Genomic DNA, 26,780 nt, shown 5'->3' with positions numbered 1-26,780 from the left:
AAATAAAGCATGAAGCGCTTTCTAAATGTAACTATTATTATTAATTATATGTTTTATAATACGACTTATATCTTGATCATGCAGGACCAGAGGAGTACTCTACAACAAATGGCTGTGCAGTGTAGTAAAGTACTTGACCAGTTCAATCAACCAGTCCTTGATGCCTTGGGCAGTGATATTAAATCATGCTTAGGTAGCTGAAATGATTTTTTTATTTTATCTTATTCATTAACCAAATATTGTTTATGCAAAAGAGCCCTTTATGTTTAAATGGAGTTTTGTGAAATAAACCCCATATGATAGCCCAGGAGATGCTAAAGCGAAATCCCCAACATTGCAGAATCTGTGGAAAGCTTAACCCTATTTTAATTTGGCTATTTCATACCAAGATAGAGAGGGGAGGGTGGGTTAATTTGACCCTCCCCCTTCAGATCTTGGCTGCTGATTGTGCAATCACTGCAAAAATATGCACTTGCGTAGAGCCGGATGTAAGCCTCAAGACTAGTAAAAAAATTCCAAAAATTGTTTGTATTTTCTTATTGTGCAAATAAGCATATGAATTTTGCCCTGAATTTTTTTCTTTTTCTTCTTTGGTATGTTTTTGCCTGTAGCTTATATGTACTTTATATAACGGTAGCTAGTAAGTTATTTTCTAACAAATATCTTTAAAAAATTGTTTTTATTATTATTATTAATTATTATTGATTAATATTATAAATTTCTTATGTATTTTTTTGTTTTTAACCTTTGTTTTTCATTGCTTTCTGATGACCTATGTTGGGGACCCTTTTTCGATTATAAATAGCAGAAAATAAATCCATTTAAGACCAACAAATCATACATTTATGATTTTTGATTGAAAAACACAACTTGCATTGATTTTCTACATGAAACCACATTTTTTAAAGCAATTTTTGGTCTGACATGCACTTTTTTTGGTCTGAAATGTTGCTAAATTTCAGTACTGCATACACGGGCATCGCAAATGTGGTCTAAAAAATGTGCAAGACTTGAAAGTTAGTCAAATTCTGCGAGCGGCAGGGTAAAACAAAAAAATTGCGCGACGGCATCGTTTGCAGTTAAATAAGGTTAACCTTGAATAGACTAGGCTATTTCGATGCCTTAGAAGACAAAGGGGGCTGATTCAGCCCCCTCCCCTTTTGATCTTGGCCATCGACCGTGACGAAAATTGACACACGCGTTACCCATGGCATAATCTACAAAATTATAAGATCAAATTCTGCAAAATATCTCATTTCTAATTAATTATGCGAATTTATGCTTAAAATCAAAACTTTGCTCTAATTATTTAACTCTTCATGCGTTCACCTGTAAACCCCCTGTGTGTTGCATTATTTTAGCAGTGATCCCCTCTCATTCACATTCGTGCCATGAGTCACAGACTCATAACAATAAACCTAGCCATGGTATTGTTTGTGAGGAGGGTTTTATTGATTTTCTCCCCTCCTTTTTTCAATGAACTTCCTGGTTGCGATCAGGATGTATTGATTTTTTGGGAAAAGTAAACGATTCTGTAATTTTTAAACTGCGATAATCCGTCGAAAGCTAAATTAATGTCGCACGCGCGACCGATCGATACACATGCACGGTATACAAAATCGCCAGGCTATACATTGAAGCGAGGCAGGCGCTGGGGCATGCAATTGTTCGAAAAACAATGGGACAGGGGACGTCTATGGGAAATGTGTGGTTGTGCAAAAATGCGAACGAAACACGCCTACGGATGTGCAATAATGCGAACGTAACGCATGAAGAGTTAAATAATGCCCCTAATATGCTAATTTTTTGTTCACAGATTTTTTTTATGAATCTGAACAAAATGAAACTTTTGATAAAATTTCAACATCACATATATTTTTTTATGTATGTTATTGTTCTTTAAATTTCTTATGTACTATGTAACTTTGTTTTTCGACTTTGTTTTTTCAATGGAAATTGTTCGGGACTTTATTTCAACCATAACAAGATGAAATCAATTGATTTTAATCAGTAAAAGAAAAAATAGTGATACACTTATGAATTTTGGCAAAAAACACTATTTTAATTGGATTTGTACACAAATTCATGATTTTTGAGCAATGTGGGGTCTGCATATACTTACAAAATGTCACGATTTTGTTCTCAAAAGTTGCACGAGACTTGAAAGTAAAAAGTCAGCGAGTGATATGGTCCCAAAAATTTGCGCGACAGATTTATTGCGAAAAATTTCGAGGGAGGCTGAATCAGCTCCCCCAGTCTTATTAGGCTTAAACCTTCATGTTTTATGATTTTTTTTTCATTTTAATGGGTAGTTCACCCTAACAAAGTTTTTATTGTAAGAAAAGCAGAAAAAAATCATAATAAATATTGGCAGAGGTTTGAGGAAATATCCATGAAAGAATACAAAAAAAAATTATTAGAATTTTAATTATTTTATTTGTGCCATCATATGCGAGCAGCTTTCCTTCATGTACGTATTGTATGGTAAAATGTGAATGAAGTGTAGTTTTCTCAGAAAATTGAAAATGTTTTTTATTGGACATGTAACTTCAGTATATCAATACACAAATTATTTCACACATGATCCTAAAAATAAAATAAAAAATAAGTCTTCACGAGCCATTGAGAAAGAAATTTATGCATTCATATTACATAACATATGGGGCAGCTGCTTGTTTATGACATCAGATATCAAGAACTTGACATTCTAATAACTTTCTCAATCTTTGATGGATTTTCCTCAAACTTTCACCAATATTTTATTTCTGCTATTTTTACAAAAAAGTTTTCGTTAGGGTGAACTTCCCCTTTAAGACTGGTACAACATTTGAAACCCAATTTCAGATGCCTCGATATGTGGTTCCTAAGTTATGCATCATTTCTAGAATGTATGTTAGAGCAAAATAGCTCAAAATGTGAATTCATCTACAAAGTAAAACCTAGATGTAAATTCTGTTTCTAGGTAAAAATCAGAAATGTGTCATTGTTACTTTTAATGATTCTATTCAGGATCTGGTGGGAGGCAAGTAAGCTAAGATAAGGGGTGGGGGAGCAAATGCAACACATTCTATGCAGCAATTGTACCTGATTTTTTTCTTAATTATTATTATCCTTTTATATTTTCTTTGTATAGAGGCTGTGAGTAACCCAGGAATGAAAGAAATCAAAGGTCTTGGAGAAAGACTATTTGGTCTAGAGCAGCTGTTATTACAAGCTCGTAAACTCCTCAATGAACAGGCTGAAATGGCTCAGGTAAGTGTAATTGAGTTTGTAATTGAGTTTTGTATAATTGAGTTTTGTAATTGAGTTTTGTGTAATTGAATTTTGTAATTGAGTTTTGTGTAATTGAGTTTTCTTATTGAGTTTTGTGTAGTTGAATTTTGTAATTGAGTTAGTAATTGACTTTTGTATAATTGACTTTTATTATTGAGTTTTGTTTAATTGACTTTTGTGTATTTGACTTTTGTTATTGATTTCTGTATAATTGACTTTTGCATAATTGACTTTTGTTATTGAGTTTTGTGTTATTGGGTTTTTTAACAGATGTGTAATTAATCAGATTTGATTATTAATTTTTCTATAAAATGGGTTCAAGGATGTAGCTAATAGCGAGGGTTTATGCAAGTCAAGTGTTCATGCTTTATTTCTTTTGCAAATATGTAGTCTTGCAATTTTTTAACAGAGCACTCTGCATCTGGCTTCATCATTTTACCACTAATGTGTAAAAATTGAGATTCCATCTGAAATCTGAATCGCGTTCTTTCAAAGAAAAGGCTATGGCATTTATTTGATGTGCTTACTCATTCACACATTCTGGATACACTTGTGATGATGTTATAACAGAAAGCACATGTTACATCTTCGGCTGTGTAATCCTAGAAAATCCGGAAGGTTTTATTATGAACTTTCTACTACAATTCATATTGCCAACTCGTTTTATAAAACAAGAAATGCACAGGGTTTTTTTATGTTTGAGGCGTTGCAGGAATCTTGGGTGTTTTACAATGAAATGCAGTAGCATTATCCAGTGCAAACACCTTATGTTTGTTCCATCTTGTAGATACCCTGATAAAGGATTCAAAATATGGTTCTTTTCTTTTGAAATCAAGGCTACTTTTGATGAATAAAATTGCTATTATGATATACGTGTGTGCCACCTCCATCCAGGGGCTTGTTCAGAACCAGACCCGCGCTAGTAATGTGAAAGACCCCTCAGTGCTACCGGACCTATGCCTGAGTCATCAGCAGCAGCTAACGGTCATGTACAAGAAGCATCTACAACTCATAGACATGAGCAGGAGATGTGAGATAGCAAAGGAGGAGCTCTGTCAAAACCTACATGTCAGATTAAGGTAAGTTCTTATCATTTTGACATGGATGGTGGTGATGATGATAGTGATGATGATGATGGTGATGATGATGGTGATGATGATGGTGATGATGGTGATGGTGATGATGGTGATGATGATGATGATGATGATGATGATGATGATGATAGTGATGATGATGATGATGGTGATGATGATGGTGATGATGGTGATGATGATGATGATGGTGATGGTGATGATGGTGGTGATGATGATGATGATGGTGATGATGATGATGATGGTGATGATGATGGTGATGATGGTGATGATGGTGATGATGATGATGATGGTGATGATGATGATGGTGATGATGATGGTGATGATGGTGATGATGATGATGATGATGGTGACGACGACAACAATGATGATAATGATGATACCGATAATGAGGATAATGATAGTGATATTTGTGTGATGAACTGATGATGTAAATATAATGACAGTGGTGATAACGATGATGGTAATGACAATTATAATCATGAAAATGTTGATAATGAGGAGTAGGAGGAGGTTGATGATGATGATGATTAGGTTGACAATTTTGTTGATGATGATGGTGAGGATGATATTAGTGATGATTAGTTTTTTTTAGTTTATTAGTTGATTAGTTTTATGAGGATGATGAGGAGAGTGATAATGATGATAAAGATGATGATGGTGATTTATGTGTTGATAATGATTTTGATGATGATGAGGATGATGATGATGATGCTAATGATGGTGATGATTTTGAGGATGCTGATGATGATGGTGATAATGACAATGTTGATTTTAATGATGATGTGGATATTGATGATGTTGATGGTGATGATGACGTTGATGATGATGATATTGATGATTTTAATGATGATGATGTTGATGATTTTAATGATGATGATGTGGATGTTGATGATATTGATGATTTTGATGATGATGTTGATGATATTGATGTCAATAATGAATTGGTTCTCATGTTGTGACTAATGGATTATATCTGCTCCCCCCCCCCCCCCCTCTCTCTCTTTCTCTCTGTAGATGGGTAATGTATGTAGAGCAGCAGGTCAGCAGTGTCCATGGTAAGATGTTGGTATACCATGAGAACCTGAAGAGACTACGCAAACGTTTGGAGATAATCCGTCAGGTCTGCATGACGCCAAAGCTCTACGCTTCTGCTGTAGTAGAGGTGTGCAGGAGACGCCGTTACAACACACAGTATCAAGAGGTAAGTAAATCGAAATTATTCTAATTTCTGTTTTACACATGCTCGTCCGTGCATCCATTGCTTCAGTATTTGCTTGTTTTTTATTTATCTAAATGTGTTTTAATGTTATTGAATTGTATTTTTCTTAATTTTGATGTTTATGTGTTTGTAAACCATACACTGATGATGGGGAACCTTCACAATAAGAACCAGTTTCTGGCCCTTGATTGATGGGACTTTCAACTTTCTCTATTTGTATTCCTTTCGCCAGAAATAACATAAATAGAATTGATGAACTCATCTCAGTGGCAAACATCTCTGTCTATGCATATATATCGTCGGCGGTTGTCCGAACGGTCGTATCACACTTTCTGACAGTGCAAAGTTAACCCATTTTAGAGATTACTGACTTCAAAGTTTGCTATAGTTTCCACACTTTGTTCCCCAGCCTTACAACATAATCATTGCTACAAAAATACATTGATGAAAAGATCAAGACAATTGCTCGACATTGGTATCTTTATTCTTACACAAAACCAAGAATCAGAGAAAGTATCGCAATAGAGCTGCATGCTTGTAATTTTGGTTTGAGCAGTTAAGATTTTCCCTACCAAAACGCCATAGGGATACAACAACCCTGATTTCAATGCTTGCGATTAGTAAAAACGTACCACTTTTTCAAGTGTAAAGTAAATGCAGTGGCAATACAACAATTTGACTGACCGGGCAATTGCATATCAAGTGCGGGCAGTTGTCATTTGCTTTGCTGCAGTACCCATTTCCAGTGGGATTGCGCATTTTATCAACAAATTCTATGGCATCGCTGTGAAAATCCCCATCTATCTCAAAAACGAAAATAAATTGCTGCCTAAAAAGTTAAGAATGTATAGAATAGGACTTTTTTAAACCAAAATTGACTGATCTGACAGTTCAAATTAATGCCAAGGATATGTAGATATCCTTTATTTTTTTTGGGGGGGGGTCATAAAGTTGTTCATATTAGTATGCATGACTTGGTAACTTACACCCAATTCATGACCCTTCCTATTTTCCTATTTCCTAAATATACCTGTAAAATTGTATGTTTTCTATTAGAGAAACTACAAGAACCGTAAACCAATGTTTTCGGTACAATCAGTAGGGGAAGGCGGGGTAAGTTGTGACAGTTTTTGCTTTTTGCATGTTAGAATTGATATGATTAATAATCTTGTCGAAATAAGTACCTTGCCTTGAAATTTAATTCTTCTGAAATATTTTCCACCTATATATAACTTTCTATCTCCACACTGAAAGTCATCGTGACCTTTTAAAAAAACAATGTCAAATGGCTTAACTTGCCCCATATATGGGGTAAGTTTGAGCCATCTTCTGGGGTAAGTTGAGCCACAAAAACTATGTACAAAGTGTATGAGGGGAGAACCAGCATGTCAATTTTTTGTTTAGTCTTTTCACTTGCTAATTATCTAACATCCTTTAAAAGGAAAAGAGCAGTCATGTAAATTTGCTCCTTTCAGCCAGCATTTCAATTGATTTTTATGGTTTGTTTGTTTTTTAAGATACATTACCATAGGAATTACCATGGCTCAACTTGCCCCATGCTGTTCGGCTCAACTTACCCCAGTCCGAACTAAGTGCGATAATTTTGTATCCACACATTTATTATGCATCCATCATATAAAAGACTATGACAAGAATGAAGATCCATACCTGGACTAACAATGTTGTTATCATGTCTTTATTATATTTAAAGACGTGTGTGTTTATAAAGCACTTATTTATTTCACACTCTTTTTTACTTTTTTGGCTGAAATTCATATTTTTCCCTCTAAAAAACTACTTTTTGTTTCAAAGTTGAAAACATTGTGGTGGGGTTAGGGGTTATGCTATGGGTCATCAATACATGACACCACCACAGTGTCTGACTCATTCATTATTGGCCTGGGGCTGGTGGCTCAACTTGCCCCTATGCTCAACTTACCCCGCCTTCCCCTATATAATTGTTTATTTTGTTTCTTTTGAAAGGATTTTTTTTTCAGTATAATGCACATACATGCAGTCCATTGCTTACTTGCCTATTGGTTTACTCCCACTTTGTCTATTATCAGGTACATGTATATCTCATCCCATATTGTTTAAAGGTCAAGTCCACCCCAACAAAAACTTGATTTGAATAAAAAGAGAAAAATTCAACAAGCATATCACTGAAAATTTCATCAAAATCGGATGTAAAATAAGAAAGTTATGGCATTTTAAAGTTTCGCTTATTTTCAAAAAAATAGTTATATGAACGAGCCAGTTACATCCAAATGTGAGAGTTGATGACATCACCCACTCACTATTTCTTTTGTATTTTATTATATGAAATATGAAATATTTTTATTTTCTCGTCATTGTCATGTGAAATGAAGTTTCATTCCTCCCTGAACACGTGCAATTCCATTATTTTAACATTTTGTGCTTCAGGCAAGGAGGTCCTAATCGTCAAATTCGTAAAAATTGAAATATTGTATAATTCAAACAATAAAAAACAAAAGAAATAGTGAGTGAGTGACATCATTGAGTCTCTCATTTGGATGTAACTGGCTCATTCATATAACTATTTTGTTGAAAATAAGCGAAACTTTGAAATGTCATTACTTATTTTACATCCGATTTTGATGAAATTTTCAGCATTGTGCTTGTCTGATTTTTCTCTATTGATTCAAATCAACATTTTTCTGAGGTGGAGTTGACCTTTAAAGGTATCGTTTAACTTTGTGAGCAGCCGATTTAAAAAATTCTCAAACCAAGATGAAACATGTGTACAAGTGCATGTATTAGAACTAATAAAAACAGCCATTATTGAGAATGAAAAGCTAAAACTACAAGGCAAACCACGATTTTGTAAATAGGCGTCTTATAGACGCCTAAATAGTACACATAAGTGTATGGGATGAAATGAAGATGGTGTTTCCGGTCACTTTATATTTCAATTTCTGAAGCACTAAATAATCATTTTCGAATGCAATTTTTTCTGGGCTTCATTTTTGTAACATATCACAGACACAGGTGACAAGTGTGACCTTCTAGCTCAGATTTTTAAAAAGTCAAACCAATGTTAACCAATCACTTTAATCCTAGACCCAGGTTATACATGTAGTCCACAATTTAGCCCATTTATCATTTTGTCAAATTTCCAGTTGAGCAAAGTTGAGCAACTTTGTTTAATATCCACTTTGTCTGACACCATTTTAGTCTTTGGTATTAGATGAACAGTTATTGAATAAAATTTTCATTTTACAGTAGAAAATAATACATGTAGTAGACTAAACAGGTTTAGCCTTTATAGAATATAAATTTCTAAGAAGTACATGTAGATATTGTGAATATAAATCATGACATAGGTAGATTGTCAATTCGTCTATGGCCAGTTCGTCCATTCAGCACATTGTCGTCATTTAGTTTAATGCCATTTCGTCCATCAAGATTTTGTCTAACAACCTTTTGGTCCAATCTTTGCTTTGTCTAATCACCTTTTTGTCTCTAACCATCTCGTCTCATAACCAGTTGGTCTAATGCCCTTATTATTTTCATTCATATCGCCTAATTAACACTTGGCAATGGGACCAACTGGTTATTAGACGAAATAGCAATTAGACCATGTGGAAAGTGGACGAATTGATGGTAGACCAAATGGTAGTAGATGAGTTGGCAATTTGACAAACTGGCATTAGGCCAGTTAGAAATAAACCATGACATAATAGGTGGTTTCAGACCGCCTCAAAGTTCGCCAGTTCCAGGTATTCTCTGATCGGGAAATTTACCCCGATCAGAAAATACCAGGTATTTTGGTAATGTGAAAGCAAACTACGTGTAATTTCCCCGTAAGAAAATACCCGCTAAATAATAGGTACTTGGGGAAATTACGAGAACTTTCGTGGGGATTTTTCCAAGGTCGCAGGTATTTTGGCGATGTGAAAGCAAATTATGGGAACTTTTAGCCAAGCGTGTCGTTGGGCGCGGCGGCGTGGGTGGCTGCTGGGCTGGTGATTTTGAATCTCGCCCCTTGCCTGCTTATCAGACCATACTGCGCATGCTCGTTACTTCGGGAACTTATCCCGAAGGATGTGTTTCGGGGCGGTGTGAATGCAGGAATAATTAATGGGTATTTTTTAGCCTTAAAAAGTTCTCGTAATTCAACGGGGATTCTTGTGATCGAGGCGGTTTGAAACCACCTAATGATAATGCGATATTGAATATCCCTTTTTTTCTTCATTGAAAGTGGTCTGGGAGGATAAGTGAGACATCAGTGTGTGAACATGCAGAAGAATTGAAGAGGAGAAAAGAGTTTGCTTCACTCATGCATAACCACTTCCTCAATGCACTCTTCCCTGGGTTCTATGAACTGCCTCCAACGTTTGCAGTAAGTACTAATTCATCCACTGAGAGATATTAAGAGGGTGAAATGGCATTTGCTCCGGTCTCTTTAAGGCGAAATTTACCTTGACAAAAAAGGTTATTCAGATGTTGTTTGAAGGTTTGCATGGTGGCATGTACAATCGCTGATGTGGTTTACGGTACACCATGTGGAGTATTGTAGAAACAGTGGATAGAAGAAGAAAAAAAAAGAGAAATGGATAGGTGAGAAAGTGGAAATTTGAGAGTAGAGTAATCTTTCTTTAATGTAGTCCTGAAAATGACTGTAAACCAGAAGAGATTGATGAGTTGAAACAGCTTGAGTAGTAGGACGGACGAGGAGGTGCTTGCTGAGTTAGCGAGTGGAGGTGATGAGTAGAAGCAGTAGAAACTCAACGTTTCGGGCAGGTCGACACTCCTGAAGACGGACAGTCGACCTGCCCGAAACGTTGGGTCTTTCTACTGCTTCTGCTCATCACCTCTTCTCGCCGACTCAAGCCAGCACCTCCTCATCCATCCTACTACTCAAGCTGTTTCAACTCATCAATCTCTTCTGGTTTACAGTCATTTTCAGGACTACATTAAAGAAAGATTACTCTACTTTCAAATATCCACTTTCTCGCCTATGCATTTCTTTTTCTTTTATCCACTTTTTCTATGATACTCCACATGGTGCACCATAAACCACATCAGCAAAAATGGTGATTGTAAAATAGCAGAAAAAGAATAAAACATATTGTGGAAGGTTTGAGAAAAATTCATCACAGAATAAAGAATTTATTGGAATTTTAATCATTTGATTGTAAAAATAGCAGAAAAAAAGTAAAACCTTTTGCTGAAGGTTTGAGAAAAATTCATCACAGAATAAAGAATTTATTGGAATTTTGATTATTTGATTTTTGACGACACATGCAAGCATGTTTCCTACATATTGTATGGTAAAAAAAATCAATGGAATGTCATTTTCTCAGAAAATTGAAATTGGTTTGTACTGTACCTTCAGTATAACAATACACAAATCATTTGACATTTGCTCCCAAAATAAAACAAATGTGAGTCATCACGAACCATTAAAAAATTGAAATTTATGCATTTTATATTTATGGAACAGCTGCTCGTTTATGACGTCACAAATCCAAAACTTAAAATTCTAGAAACTTTCTTAATCTGTAATGGATTTTCACCAATATTTTTTTTTTGCTATTTTTACAACAAACTTTTCCTTAGGGTGAACTTCCCCTTTGATATCTCAGAAGGCATAGATTTTGATTAAGGACTGTAATAGAGGTTTTCGTTCAGAGTAATGTAAAAATTAGGATGGTGGTTTATTTAGTTTTAGAGGCTAGGTTTTATGTTAGGCTTAACATGCAGATTTTCCATTAGATCAATTGACACTAGTGAGAGATATTGAAAGAGGGTGAGTGAAGTAAGGGGAGACAAATAAGGCCGAAAGTAAATTGGATGGCATAACAGAAGAAACAAAACACAAAGGTGAATTATAGATTAATTTGGTCACATAGGGGTAGAGATGAACACAATATGAAGTCCATTCAATAAATTAAATGACTTTCTGAGAGTTTTGGTTTTGTGAACAGATACAGTTCTTCTATGTAAATGAAAGGAAATTGCAGGAGATGAAAAAGATTGGTTGAAAAGAAAAATAGTTGAAATGAATTAGACTTTTATTCATTGAGGGCCCAGAGACCAAAACTGTATACAGTATATAGAATATGACTTATTTTTATATGTTAGATATTGTACTGTATAATGTAATTAAAGAAAATGTATACTTGTGTTTTTAGTTGTGTAATTCTCATGCATTTCAGTTTGTTAACTGCAATCTGTGGATAATTTTAATACCATTTACATGTATCTATCCATCTATCTAAGTTGTGTTTACGTATTTTTTTTTTTTACGTTATGTAGACAACACCCCCTGGTAACTATGACAACTCCTTACCTAATATCATGGACAAAGATATTCTTCTACTCAGGGAAAAGGTGCCTGAATTAGCTGAAAGTCTAGAGTGAGTCATCAATTCCTGTCTTTAACCTGGTATTAATAGCATTCGGGTCGCTCTTGTTCAAAGCATATTAATGGAATGACAGAATTTATCCTGTAGTAAACAGTAAAGTGGTAATTTTCAAAGTTTTGTGTACATATTTTCCAATCATATTAAATAAAATATTTTGTTCCACCATTAGAGAAACTTAAATTGGTGGGATATTGAGATCAAGTGCATGTATGCTTTATAGAGTGATGTAAACATTTTGGGAAAATAATTCAATTGCTTTATAAAGACTTGATTATTTTTTGTTATTGAAAATGGTATGAAATTCTTGCCAATAAAAGGTACAAGTGCAAGGTCTCACAAATTAACATACCCATAGATTTACTAAATTTTGAATGTTTTAGATTAAAGGTAAATGCTAGTTTTGGTAAAGATATCAAAATGAGTTCGTACAGAATCCAATGAAATGACCACCAAAGTGTCTGTTTGTATAAATAAAACGCATGTGCCAAAGAATTCTGGAAGAAATTGTGTAATTGCTGAGAAATCAGCAAATAAGCACAGGAATCGGGTAGGGCGTCGGGCCCGACGCCCTAAGCAATAATTATACATTGTCCCACGTGCGCTTATCTGTGTTGGGGATCTTCGGCGTGAACATTTTTCAGCGTAGATTTCAAGATTTCACAAAGTTCAGTTAATGTAACAGTACCAGATCTAGATCCTCGATGATATACTGACAATTAAGCCTTGTTTTACAGACTTTCTCATGAAATCAGTGTTTACTGCAACTACTGGAATTTCTCTTTAAGATGCAGTAAAATTCCCTTTTTGCTTTGTGAAATAAAAACGATCACCCTCTCTCTTATTCTCCCTTATTTGTGCTATTTGTATTTCTATTTTCTCCCAGGCTTCCATCCAATCAACACTTCTCATGTGTTACCTCACTACATACTAAGCAGCTGCCATCTCGTCCACTCTCGATAGAGATTGAAACTCAGACCGAACTCCTTTCGGAGGAACTTTCATGCCATCCTCCGCCCTCACCGCCTCCACAGCCTCTTACTGAAAACAATGCTGAAGCGATCTCTGATCAAACATCAAAAGATGATGACTCTGATGGTGCAATTACACTCGAGGATGGCAAGGATCCAAGGGATAGACCGGGTTTAGAAAGTCAACTCAGCCAGCCAAGACTGTTATCTCTTGACATGCCTCAGACGAATGATATTATTCTGTCTCCAGACACGCCAGAGCTTGACGCAAAGTTTGAGTCCGTTTACAGGGATGCTCCCTTCTCGTCTCTGCTTCCTGAAGTCGACAGTGAGTTTCATTCGGCGATCGGTAGCCCCATGGATGAAGGTTTGGTGAAGAAGGCCAAGATGGATCAGATCCTGCCGGTTCTTAGACCCATGGAGGAGAATCAGACCCTGAAACAACAGCTCCAAGAGAGAGAAAAGATACTTGAAGAGCTTGAAGAGAGGAAGATGGTCCTTGAGAAAAAGCTCAGCGATTCAGAATCCATGATTGGTGACCTGCAGGAAAGCGTAAGCACTCGGTCGCAACGTCTTGAGGAATCTCAGAACACCGTTGACTGCCTGAATGAGGTTGTTCAAGCACATGTTACAGAGCTTAGAACAAAGTGTGAGAGTATCAAGAAGTCTGTTGTAGACACCAGGCAACAGATGAAAAAAGAGGTTCTAGAAGCAGTGGCTAAAATCACAGAATATTCACACCAGGTCAGCAAAGATTCTGAGAGAAGACATGTAATCGTCATTCAAAAAGCCGTTGATCAAACGCAAGCAGGACTTGAAAAAGAGAAGGAGGTGCTCAGCAAACAGATCTCTGATCTTAATGGACAGTTAGAGGTGGCTAATCAAAAATTGATGGACCTTGAATGCAAAGTCAGGGAGAAGGAGAGCAGTTCTGAGATGCTCAAGTCTAAATACCAACAAGACCTTGAGGAGGTAAAGACAAAGATGGAAGAGGATGAGAAGCAGATGATTGCATCCATGAAGATGGAATTAGAGATGGAGATCACAGACTTGGAAGCAAACATAGAGGAGAAAGAGAAAGAAATAAGGCAGCTCCAAATAGAATCTGTTCAGAGGCAGCAGGAAACGACTGCAAAGCTCCAAGAAGAGAAGCTGCAGGAACTTGATAACCTGAGGAAGGAGATGGGGGCATTGCACAAGAGTGAGTTGAATAAACTTGAAATGGCATTGCACAGCAGACATGTTGACGAGTTTGCTGACTTTAAGAGATCCAGTACATTGCAGACGGAGAGTGAGTTAGAAAAACAGAGGAAGCATTTGATGGAGGAGCGCAGTGAAGTCATTAAAACGATGGAGAAAGAAGCCGAGGAGAGATTGAGGACAGCTAGGGAAGAGATGCAGGCATCTTGTCAGAAGACACTGGAAGAAGAACAGAAGCAAGGTCTAGATGCAATGGAAAAGCAGAAGAAAGAGATGGAGGAGAGAACCAAAGAAATTAATGATCAAAAGAAGAAGCATGAGGAAGAGATGAGGAAAATAGAAGACGAATGGAAGGAAAAGTTCCTGAAGGAGTTCCGTGAGTTAGAGGAATTGAATGAGAGGAGGATGGAAGAAGCAAGAAGGCAACATGAAGTGGAGATGGAAAGAAGACGGACGGAAGAAACAGAAGGTATTGAGAGGATAAAAAAGGAGATGCAGAGCCAATTTGAGACAAGACTTGCTGAGGTGACATCCTCAAGGGACAAACATGAAGCTCAAGTGCAGAACCTTCAAGAAGTTCTATCACGACTCAAGGCGGAAACTTGTCAGAAGGAGGAGGAGCTTAATGCTAAGTGGGCGGAGTCTATCGCCGTGGAGAAAAGCAGTTGTGTGGAGGCTGCTGTGGAAGAGGAGAGGAAAGAGGGAGAGAAACGGTTAAGAGCTTTGAGGGAGAGACTGGAGGAGGAGAAACAAGAAGGTATCAGGATTGCAGTAGAGATGGCCAAGTTTGAACAAAGCCAGAATGATGCAGAACAGGTATAGAAAATAATCAAAATTTTAAAAAGTTGATTAATGCCAAAGCCATTGCAATTATTAGAACAGATTGTGCAAAATGTTTCTTTTTCTTGCTTTAAGTAGAATGTCTTACAAGTCAAGTAGATTTCTGAAGGTCTAAGAGATTAACATTTGGCATGTTAGCTATGAGCAAGCCTATATTGTCATGACATAAATTGGATATGAATAATGATGATGATCAACAGCGTTTACATCACGCCATCTATCTGTAAAAAAGAGAAATTCAAAGGCGATGGCTTTTCAATATGTCAAACATAATTCAGGTCTTAAAAAATATGTATTATTTTGTAAATCATTGAAAACAGTTCACGAATTAATACGAGTTTCATTCTCTGACTTTTTTTTATATATACCACGTTTTCAACTTCTACAGACTGCATCCAGTTCTTCTACCGAGAGCACATCTTCCATGGCTTCCACCAGTCTATCGGCTAGCCAACAACAGGTGTCTTTCAACAAGGCTATTGCAAAGGTGGCTGCCACAAAGGATAAACGTATTGCAGAACTAGAGGCTAGAGAGAGGGAATTGGTGGAGGAGCAGCACAGATCTAAAGGTATGGGACTACATATTGATAAACTGCATTTTGGGAAATGGGAAGGGGGGTTGATTGGGTTAATAATAATAATAATAATAATTGGCATCTATATAAAGCTTTATCAATCTACGACTGTTCAAAGCGCTTCACAATTATTATTACCCGGTCACTGGATTCATAGCATTTCAAGCAGCCTGTTAGGCGCACTCTTCCTAAACCAACCACAATGACGGTTATTTCCTACCGGTACCTGGTTCATGTCCTTTAAATGTAAACAACAAATATTATTCAAGATGGCGATTGCAAAGGTCTCTGCCACAAAGGATAAACATATTGCATGGCTAGAGGCTAGAAAGAGGGAATTTGATTGAAGAGCAGCACAGATCTAAAGCTATTGGACTACATATTGATAAAATTGAGGGGGGGGGATTCATGAATTGCATATGCAAGCAGCATCCAACTTTAAATAAGGCGACTACACATGTGTGTGCATTAAAGGATTTATCATTTTGCAGAAGTAGAGATTAAAGAGTGGAAAATGATAATCGAGAACATATCTGCATTAAATATAAGGGACTACATGATTTTTTACAACAAGGGGGTGCAGTATAATTGCATGCATGCAGCGTGCGGCACAAAGATTAATTTTCGATATTGGCTTTTTCCCATGGGGCATTGCAAATTTTGGCCTGTCCGCTGCAACCAATAGGGGGCGCACTGTATTGTTTTCCACCAAATTATTCTTTCTCTTTGAAATGGCCTACAGACACTATTGAGAAGCTATTGATGGACAAGACTGACCTTGATACGGAACTAAGAGCTGCCGTACTCAAGGCTCAAGAAAGGGAATGGCAGGCCATCAGGGAGAAAGAGAGACTTGAAGAAAGGATGAGGAAGAGCGGGGATCTTGCTGCAGGGAACGAAGATGACAGGGGTAGTCCAGCTGAGATGGTAGTTTCTACACAAAGGTACAAGCTTAGAGATGGTGTTCTTGAGTGTTTGGGTGGCTTAAGATACTGTTGGAGTTTTCTGTAGCCCAGCTTAAATGATTGTTGCTCACAAAGTTGTAAGCTCGTCAGACCAAAACTTGCTCAAAAACGTGTTTTTATGTTCAAAGTCAATACAAATTGTTTTTTCAGCGAAAATTCATGTATGAATGGTTGTGAGTGGATCTTCGCAGGCTTCAACTTGCGGGATTTGGTTTTAAGAAATAATGAAAACAATTCTGGTTAGTTTCTGGTCATTGCTTTGTAATGAAATGTGCAACAGTGATCTTTATTGGCCATTGACATTCAGTAATTGGTTGTCAACCTTTGAGTTACACATATTCAGTTGTTTCAGGGAAAGGCTGACATGTAGTTATGATGTTGGAAATCAGGCTTGATTAATGGGAGATAGATGGACCTTCTCAACCTATGGGACCTTGCTGATTCCTAATTTAAAGTGGGAATCACGTAAGTCATTTATCAATGACTAAGCTAAGGGGGAGACATTAGTTTTACCCACTGCTTCCTTAATGATAATAAATCATTTCAAATCCACTCTGTATATTGCTCATGGCGATTAAAAAAAAATGAAAGGAAATTAAGGAGAACTGAACGTAAATGTTTTTCAGGTGTTTTTATTCTAAGTTTTATAAGTCAACATTAATGTATTCAGGAAGGATGTTCCATTTCTAAGAGGATGAGTGGACAAATGATCTACCCCCCCCCTCCAAGTTTTTGAAAGTTTGGGTGTAATGGAAGAATTTGAAGGGGAGGAATGTAAGGATCTTGAGGGATGTAGTTTTCAATTAATAATAGAAGTACATGTACTGCAAAGAAGTTCCATATAAACAGTCATGATATTGATTATTTTGTTTCTTGCAGTGATGGTCTGATGGAGGTTACTGAAACCAGAGACCAACTCAAAGCTTTACTTCATACCAAGGAACAAGAATGCAGCACCCTCAAAAGACAACTGGTAGGGAAGATTCTTATTTTCTCTTTGAATTATGTTTGTTATGTTAACATGATTGTGAATGTATTACACTTATAGCAGACCTTCATTTTTTAGGTGCGCGATCGCGCCGGCGCTCCTACCGCGCTACTTAAAAAAAATAAAGAGAGCAAAAAATCGCGCTCCTCAAAAAAATGAATAAATAAATTTTTTTTTTGATTTAAATTTTTTTAAAAATTTAAAAAATTTCAAATTTCACATCTTCAAATCCATGAAATAGCCTTCTTTTTTCCATAATTCCTTGAAATTACTTTGATTTAGTTGAAAACTATCAGAAAAATGAAGAATATTCATCACTTTCCCGACTCTGATTTGAACTCACCTCGGTAAATATTGTAGTCCCACATGTAGACTTCCATGGTGTTGCCATGAAAATCTACATATGGGACTACATGGGACTGTAATATTTACCGAGATTAAATTAAAATCAGGGTCGGGAAAGAGATGAATATTCTTCATTTTTCTGATAGATTTCAACTAAATCAAAGTAATGTCAAGGAATTATGGAAAAAAGAAGGCTATTTCATGGATTTGAAGATGTGAAATTTGAAATTTTAGCAATTTTTTTTTCATTTTTTTTTTTTTTTTTTTTTAGCAGGAGCGTGTACGACATCTTGTAAACGTATTGACGTGACCCAGGCCTAGTTTCACCACAGATTAATTAATAGTTAACACAGCTATTGCATATATACAATGTTAAGAAAAATCAACAATTCATCACACATGTATTAATGAATTGATTTGAGCTCCTCACGGAGAGCGATTCTGAGAAGCTCAATTGAGCTCCTCGAAAAAAATAAGGAGAGCGATTTATTGAGCTCCACGAAATTATAAACGTGAAGGACTGTTATAGTGTGCTGTGTATCATACTATGATTTGATGTAATATTTCATTCAATTTTTTAATCATAAATGTAGGCGCTGCTTTTCTGACGGCGGCGGCGGCGTTAACATCAAATCTTAACCAGAGGTTAAGTTTTTGAAATGACATTATAAATTAGAAAGTATATGGACCTAGTTCATGAAACTTGGACGTAAGGTTAATAAAGTATTTCTGAACATCTTGCCTGGGCTTCAGGTCACATGACCAAGTTTAAAGGTCATTTAGGGTCAATGAACTGAGACCATGTTGGGGGAATCAACATCAAAATCTTAACCTAAGGATTAGTTTTTGAAATGACATCATAACTTAAAAATTATATGGACCTAGTTGGTGAAACTTGGACATAAGGGTAATGAATTATTAAGTTTCAGGTCACATGACCAAGGTCAAAGGTCATTTAGGGTCAATGAACTTTGACCATGTTGGGGGTATGTGTTGAATTACCATCGTAACTTTGAAAGTTTATGGATCTAGTTCCTAAAATATTAATATAAGGCTAATCAAGTATCACTGAACCTTCCGTGCGAGTTTCTGGTCATATATCCATGGTCAAAGATCATTCAAGGTCATTGAACTTTGGCTATATTGAGGGTAATTGTTTTTGCCAACATAACTCTGAAAGTTTATGGATATAGTTCATTAAATGTAGATATAGGCGTAATCAAGTATCACAAATACTTGCACAACTCCTAAGTCACATAATCAAGGTAGAATGTCATCTAGGGTTAAAAAGTAGAATGATGTCTTATTTTTTTATAGTTGTTTTCAAAGTCAGCACTGCTGTATTGAATCGCGTAATGCAGGCAAGACTGCCAGAGGCGCTCCGCTTGTATGGTGTAAAGCAGAGGTTTCCGTTAGTTTTGCCCTCCACTGTGACATCGTCTGAGAATATTTTATTCTGATTTTTCTCTCGAGGCCATTCCCTTATAACTGACCTTCCTGAAGAGATAGGTCTGTTTTTTAATTCATAGTTATACTAGTCTTAAATGCTAATTGGTTGAGCAGTGTGTGAAGTACATTGAGGTCCAGATAGACAAAAAAGTTGATTATTTGAAGGAAATGCCCTTTATTTTCATATTCCTAAAATGAATTCCAAGAAACATCAATGTATCACTGCATTCACTGGTCCTAATAACTGAAATAATCTCCCTATCAATGTCCGTTCATATTTAGTATGAGTATTTAAAAATCAAGCTAAAAACCTATTAGTTTTCTCAGTAATATTCCCTTCATACAATTGTAAGTACTTGGAAAGTCGAATTTACTGTTAAGTTTTATGTTTTATTGTAAAGTGCTTTGAGCATGTAGGCCTAAGCATGTTCAATGAAAAAGTGCTGTATGAACGCTTTGTTTTATTTTTTTTTCCAGATCCACATGAGAACATCATCACCGGGTGGTAGGATGGAGAAAGTTGCTATCTCAGAGTAAGTTTCTTAACATTTGTTTTAGAAAAACTTCTCTCTGCCATTCTTATTGCTAGTGTAGACCATCTATCTTGACAGGTCTGGATCGTTAAGGCAGATTAGTTATCACAAGTAAAACAGAATCTCCCTTTAACCCTACATAGACTGGGCTATTTCGACACCTAAGAAGACGGGGGGAGGGGGCTGACTCAGCCCCCCCCCCCCCCATGGTCTCGGTTGTCGATCGCTACGAAAATTGGCACGCGCGTTACCCATGGCATTATCTACAAAATTATAATATCAAATTCTGCGAAAAATCTCATTGCTCATTAAGCTAATTTATGCGTAAAATCATAAATTTTCTCTTATTAATAAAATAATGCCCGTAAAATGCTAATTTTTGTTTCAAATACTCTAGATAGATATCTGATCAAATTTATTTTAAAAAGATTTCAACATCACATTTATTTTCTTATGTATTCTATTGTTTTCTAAATTTGTTATGTATTTCTTTGTTTTTCGACTTTTTGTTTTTTATTTTTTTTCAATGGAAATTGTTGGGGACTTTAATTTGACCATAAAAAAGATAAAATTATTGGATTTTAAGCAGTAAAAGGAAAAATAATGATACATTTATGAATTTTGGCTAAAAACACTATTTGCATTGGATTTGTACACAACTTCACGTTTTTGAGTATTTTTGGGTCAGCATGCACTCACGAAATGTTGCATAATTTCAGAACGGCGTACCCGGGGGTCACGATTTTGGTCTCAAAAGTTGCCCGAGACTTGAAAGTAAAAAGTCAGCGAACTACGCGGTAAAAAAATTTCAAGCGGCGGATTTATCGCGAAAAATGTTGAGGGGGGTCTGAATCCCCCCCCCCCAGTCTTTTTAGGGTTAAACTGGATTTCAGGACCCTGTCTTGCAAAGAGTAATGATTGATCAAATCAACCTCAAATATAGAGAGCCAAAAAGGTCAACATATGAAATGTTTTTTTTTTTTTAAATGTTTTCTAGATATGATGTAAACTCGTTCAGTCATTGTCTTGACAATTCGATGTGCTACTCTTTGTTTACAAAGGACATTGTTCAAATTTCCTGTATGAAAAATTATTACAATTATTACATTGATGGACTTCCATATAGGTTATGTTGATCAGATCAGTCGCAACTCTTTGTAACATGGGCCTAAGGCACACTCATAAATTTGAGATCAACTGAGGTGTAAGAATGTTCATACATCCGATTGATACTTGTCTGTAAAAACTCAATTACATGCATACAATCATAGTTCTAGTCCAGTTTGTAACTCTAAATCTTGATACAGAACGCAAATTACTCCTACTCTACCCTTGGTATACTGTAAAAGTGGAAATTTTTGCCTATTTCGCGGCAAGATCGGCGAACGCGAATTTAAAGACACGCAAATTTATGAGCATCTATTTTAATGCAAGTTTTGAACCGCGGTTCAATTGCATGTATCGTTTTGGCAAAGAGATTGCATAATTTGATCTAAAGAGGGCGGCATTCACGCAAGCAAGCTTGAGCCCCAATTTCATGTGCATCACGAGAATTTGTTCCAAAGCACTGCGATCATTTTTTGACAGTCGCAGATCAGTATTTGAATTATGATTTTTGTTGAAATATAAATTGCTTTCCCTGTTTGATTGGTGAGTTTTAGATCTGTTTAGTTTTTGAGAAGACGTTGAGTTGATCGCCATGTTTGTTGATTGATCCCATGCACTTTGAACAGCTGTAATCCCCCCGGTGCTCGGCCGTCCAAACCAGGCCAGCAGCAGCGCAGCGCCTTTGTTTTGCCTTCCCCAATGTCCGCCCCACAAAGCAAAGTTGCACTAAATGTCACAAAAGCTCATGATTAGATCAAAACAATGCTGAATTATGCCGCCCTAGAGCTAGAGTCATGATCAGAAAATGAAATTTCGTTGCTGAAATTTTGATTAAAACCATTCACAGATGGGCAAGAAGGAAGTGACTTTGTGATAGTGGAGTGTGCAGCGCGAATTTAAAAACCCGCGAATATGTTTTGAAGCCGCGAGGCGCGAAAATAACAGCGTTTACAGTAAGACATGATTCAAATATAGTGGCAGAGGCTCTTTCAGTTCCTGATCTGGCAGAAACCATCAGTGCAGCAGAAGATATTAATTAAAATTATCTATATTATTACTTTTATCATCCACTCCAATACTTCCTAACTGGGATATATTAAACACAACAGGTAACAAAATAGTTTACATGGCATCATATGAATGTGAGATTGTTTGAGTTGTATGTATAGCCATTAATGGACTGGGGCGTAGATAAGGCTGGTAAGTCTCGAGACTGATGGAGGAAAATTTCCCGTAGACTTTGTACATGTGAATCGACCAATGGGCCTAGACCAAGGCTGAGAGAATGTGACCTGGGCCCTGTTGTACAAAGAGTTACGATTGATTCGATCAATCGTAACTCTATGGAAATCCATCAGTGTCATAATTTTTTCTACGAAAAATTGCACAATGTTCTTTTTATGCAAAGAGAAACGCAGTGAATTTTCAAGAAAACAATGAATGCATGAATATACATCACAGCTAGGAAAGATTTTTAACAAACATGCATAATAGATGTTGACGTTGCTGGCCGTCCAGAGTTGCGATTGATCGGACAATTATAACTCTTTGTACAACAGGGCCCTGGGCCCCATCTTACAAAGAGTTGTGATTGATCCAATCAACCACAACTATGGAAAGCCAGCAACGTCGACATGTAAATGCATGTTTATTCATCTTATTCTCTAGATAAGATGTATATTCATAAATTCATCATTTACTTGACAATCATGCGTGCTTCTCTTTGTTCACAACGTACATTGTTCAAATTTTCTGAAGAAAAAAATTAAGACAGTGATGGATTTTGAATAGAGTTACAATTGATTTGATCAATCATAAGTCTTTGTAAAGCGACCGCACACCTTACGATTGGCCTGCAACCCAATTTTAGAATAAAATGTAATAGAATTTTATGCTAATATTTAGACTGTGTAATGTTCTAAATCATCGTACGAATACCTATTTTCAAATCTGTGATTATGCTATCATCCTTCTTAGAATAAAAGTGAATTTAATATCTAGTCATAATGATGTCATAGCAGTCATAGTATTGGCTGTGATTTGAAACTGATTTGGCCTTTACTCCAAAATGAAGGCTTGCAATCTTTCAAAATGATTATATTAGTATTCTTTCAATTAATTTTAACCTCAAATAAAATGTATGTTCCATAAACATTTTCAGAAAATGAGCAAAATGCGATTTGTTCTGAAGTCGGATCACGAACAGTAGTAAGGTATGCGGTGGCCTTATGACAGGGCCCAGAAATACATCCCTCGAATTATTTATAACAAAGATCTTCACAATTGTTTGGGTTTTATCTTCTTGACAGTATCAGTCTTGGAGATTTGGTGTTCATCTTTTTTCAAGAAGGACAGGAGAACTTCATGGTGTACAGTCTAGAACCAACCCTGTATTTCCTACACACTGAATCACTGAGTGCTCTAGGTCTCAGATCAAAGGGACAAGCTGTAGCAAAGTTGTAAGTTTCAACTCAATTCAATTTCAATTTAGTAATTTATTATAAAAACATAGAAACATTTCCTCATTTTCTCATAGTACTGGCAGATTCCCCACCTTTTTTCTCTTTTCTCTGTCTTTATTTTTTTCTCTGTTCTCACTCTCTTTCTTTTTCTCCTTGTCTGTCTTTTTAACTTTTTTTCTTTCTCATTTTCCTTCTCTATATCTCTTCTCTGTCCGTATTTTCATTTTTCTATCTCTTTATCTTTCTTTACACCCCTCTGTATCTCTGTGTGTATTTTTTTAAATATGTTTCTTTCTATTCTCTCCTTTATTTTTTTTCCTCTCTGACTTCATTTAGCATTGATGCTCCCCTTCTCATTTATATTTGTTGTCCTTGAACCCCCCTCCCCATGTATGGTAGGGGAAGGGGTGGGGTAAAAAAAAACATGTAAATGGAATCTTTGAAATTTGAAACTTATAAAATAACATAAAAATATGATTATGAAATGTAATTCATCATGAAATGGCAATGTCATTGTATACCCCAGGAATATTAAAGCATTCAAATGTCCAATAAATTTAAATATTAGATAGCCAAGACAGATAGCCAAGCGCGATTGGTCCATAACGCGTCACGTGATATGATCAATATCAATGTATTTTCCCAGCCGGTCCACCTTCGATGAATATATTGACCAACCGGTCCATGAATATATTTTTCTACGTGTATGGCGCCCTCTTGTGGATTAGATGTTACCATGCATTATCGGCCTGCATTGGGTCCTGGACCTGGTCTGGGCTCGAACTTCGATTTAGATCTATAGGGCTAGGCCTAAACAAAGTTGATTTGAATAGAAAAGGGTCATTCACTGCGTTAGACTAACGTTACTTAGATCAAGATCTAACGTTAGATCTATACCAGTTCAATCAATCACTGTGAATATTATAAACATGCTGCACGCATCGTTAAGCCTAACTTTATATTCATCATTAGAGGCTATCTAATATAACAGATATTGACTGATGGGATGTGTAAACAAAACATTCTTTGGACCACCTAAATGATTAATATTTTCCCTTGTGATCATATTTTCCCTCAGCGCTGCGCGCTTCGGGAAAATATAACCCCTCGGGAAAATACAAATCCGGCGGTCCAAAGAATGTTTATATTACACACCCCATTAGTCAATATCTGTATATTGTATTGACCTTTTACATTCTCCCTTGTCTTTCTAATTCTTTTATCATATAGCAGTTGGATCATTGCTCGTATTACTGATAAGGAATACTGCCAAGCTAAGAAGGTGAGAATCCGCAATGTTTCTTAGTTACTAAATGTATTATTATTCCCTTCATCCTTAGAGCGTAAAGGTAAATGCCAGTTTTGAATAACAATATCAAAATGAGTTCGTACAAAATCAAATGAAATTACTACCAAAGTGTCTGTTTATATAAATAAAAATATGTGCCAAAGGATTCTGGAAGAAATTGTGTTATTGCTGAGAAATTATCAAATAAGCACGGGATTCGGGTCAAGCGTCTGGCCGACATTCAAGGCAATAATAATACACTGTCCCACGTGCGCTCATCTGTGTTGGTAATCTTCAGTGTGAACATTTTTCAGCATAGATTTCAAGCTTTCACAAAGTTCAGTTTATGTAACTGTACCAGATCTAGATCCTTGGTGATATACATGTACTGACAATTAAGCCTGGTTTTACAGACTTTCTCATGAAATCAGTGTTTACTGCAACTACTGGCATTTCTCTTTAACAAGTCCCTTTATCAAAGTGAAGCTTCTTGTTAACGATTGTAATTATAAAAGTAAATCTGTTAGATTCACACAACATTGAATGTATTAATCTTTTGATATGTACACTTTGAGAAATAATTATAAAACCACTTTCCTATCAGTGTTCATTTGTCAAAGTCCAATAATTATTTCCATGATTTATATTTCAAAGATATGTATGTGACTTTGAAATATGCCCTATTAAAATTACCTGTTCCGCCAGTTATATATTTTTTTTTCGTTCCTTGGATTAGAAGTGAGCTTCTGTAAGTTTGGTTGTTGTTCTTTATATTGTGTTATAAATTCGCAAATGGGCTTTTTTTTAAAATAGGGATATGATTATAGTCATGTAGAATAGAAGATGTTGTGTTGCATCCTTTACCGTTTGCTTGCTCATCTGAGTTGGCAGGAATTGTTATCGCCATTGGAGAGGAGTGTTCATATTAATATAATAATCATCTTTCTGGATGAGTCGATATTGTCAGTTTTAAAAGGGCTTTGAGCTATTGATGTCGAGTTGATATGTTGCCTAAATAGTAATCATTATTATTTTTTTTAATTTGTTTCCCAGGCCCAGAATAGATTCAAGGTTGCAGTAGGTACCAAGTTCTACCGCGTCAAGGCAATACGCTACGACCCGAAAGTGGAGCATGTCCCTCGGAAGTGATCAATATACGTTGTTAGTCTATTCACTCCAAGAATCTTAATACCCTCTCACAGGCAAAATTTTCCTTAACCCCATAATATAGGTGGGGTCAATTGGCAAGTTAGCCCTACCTATATAGTACAGGGTTAAGCTTAGCCCTCTTTCTATTCCTGTAACCTTTATGCAAAGTGGGCCTACCCCACTTAAAGTATGGGATTGTTTGGTCCTGGAAAATATCAGGGTTAGCCAAGCAAATTTAGCCGGGCAGTTGTGGCATTAAGTTTTGGGTTAAGAGTCATCATGAGAAAAGAAACCCGGCCAAGGCAAGGACAGTGTTTGATGTATGCCATCAGGGCAACTGAGCCAGCACTATCGTCAGAGATAAGAGCTCATTAATAGCTACTGCTAATAATAGCTGGTTTATGTAACGCTTTTTGCCTTTGAGGATACAAAGAACTGCTATTATTACCCCGGCTTTAGCTCGAGCTACCATCATCAGCGCTCAGTGCATTCAAGGAATTAATCCTTACGGTTACCCATTCACCTCACGTGGGTTGAGTGCAGCACAGTGTGGATTAATATCTTGCTGAAGGGAAATGCGCCATGGCTAGGATTCGAACTTACGACCCTCTGGTTGAAAGGTGAGAGTCAGAACTACTAGACCTCGATGCGCCCGCTCATGACTTAATTCATCTAGCGTGAGAAAAGCAAATATTTCCTTCGCTGGGTTAGGCAAAAAATTTGGCCAGTGCGAAAAGGAAAATTATAGTACATGTACGGTCTTAAAGATAGTATGGAGTGAAAGATTGTCTGAGGGGCAATGTGAGAATAGGGTATATGTTGAAGAAGGACCTTTGGGAATTGAAGAATCCGGTGGCATCTTAGTTGAGGGGATAAACACTGTTTCATCAGCATAAACATTCCTAAGGGTCATTTTACAAAGCTTGTTATAAA

General features: G+C 36.4%; 1 protein-coding gene across 3 annotated transcripts in view; it reads left to right on the top strand.

Annotated features, from left to right (window-relative positions):
• LOC121430686 (RB1-inducible coiled-coil protein 1-like) overlaps positions 1–26,368 on the top strand; it is a 41,209-nt gene extending 14,841 nt beyond the window's left edge. For all 3 annotated transcript variants that reach the window (XM_041628032.1, XM_041628031.1, XM_041628030.1), the window contains exons 7-20: positions 85–193; positions 3,134–3,252; positions 4,168–4,352; positions 5,382–5,568; positions 9,809–9,949; positions 11,869–11,969; positions 12,862–14,962; positions 15,375–15,555; positions 16,304–16,505; positions 17,406–17,499; positions 19,786–19,841; positions 23,258–23,407; positions 24,641–24,692; positions 25,752–26,368. In XM_041628032.1, the coding sequence (XP_041483966.1) occupies positions 85–193; positions 3,134–3,252; positions 4,168–4,352; positions 5,382–5,568; positions 9,809–9,949; positions 11,869–11,969; positions 12,862–14,962; positions 15,375–15,555; positions 16,304–16,505; positions 17,406–17,499; positions 19,786–19,841; positions 23,258–23,407; positions 24,641–24,692; positions 25,752–25,847 (3,774 nt within the window). In that variant the 3' untranslated portion in view covers positions 25,848–26,368. The remainder of the gene's footprint in view (positions 1–84; positions 194–3,133; positions 3,253–4,167; positions 4,353–5,381; positions 5,569–9,808; positions 9,950–11,868; positions 11,970–12,861; positions 14,963–15,374; positions 15,556–16,303; positions 16,506–17,405; positions 17,500–19,785; positions 19,842–23,257; positions 23,408–24,640; positions 24,693–25,751) is intronic.
• The last annotated feature ends 412 nt before the right edge of the window (positions 26,369–26,780 follow it).

The sequence above is a fragment of the Lytechinus variegatus genome, chromosome 17 (assembly GCF_018143015.1).
Source record: "Lytechinus variegatus isolate NC3 chromosome 17, Lvar_3.0, whole genome shotgun sequence".
Lineage (NCBI taxonomy): Eukaryota > Metazoa > Echinodermata > Echinoidea > Temnopleuroida > Toxopneustidae > Lytechinus > Lytechinus variegatus.
This window is presented reverse-complemented; position numbering and strand designations above follow the sequence as displayed.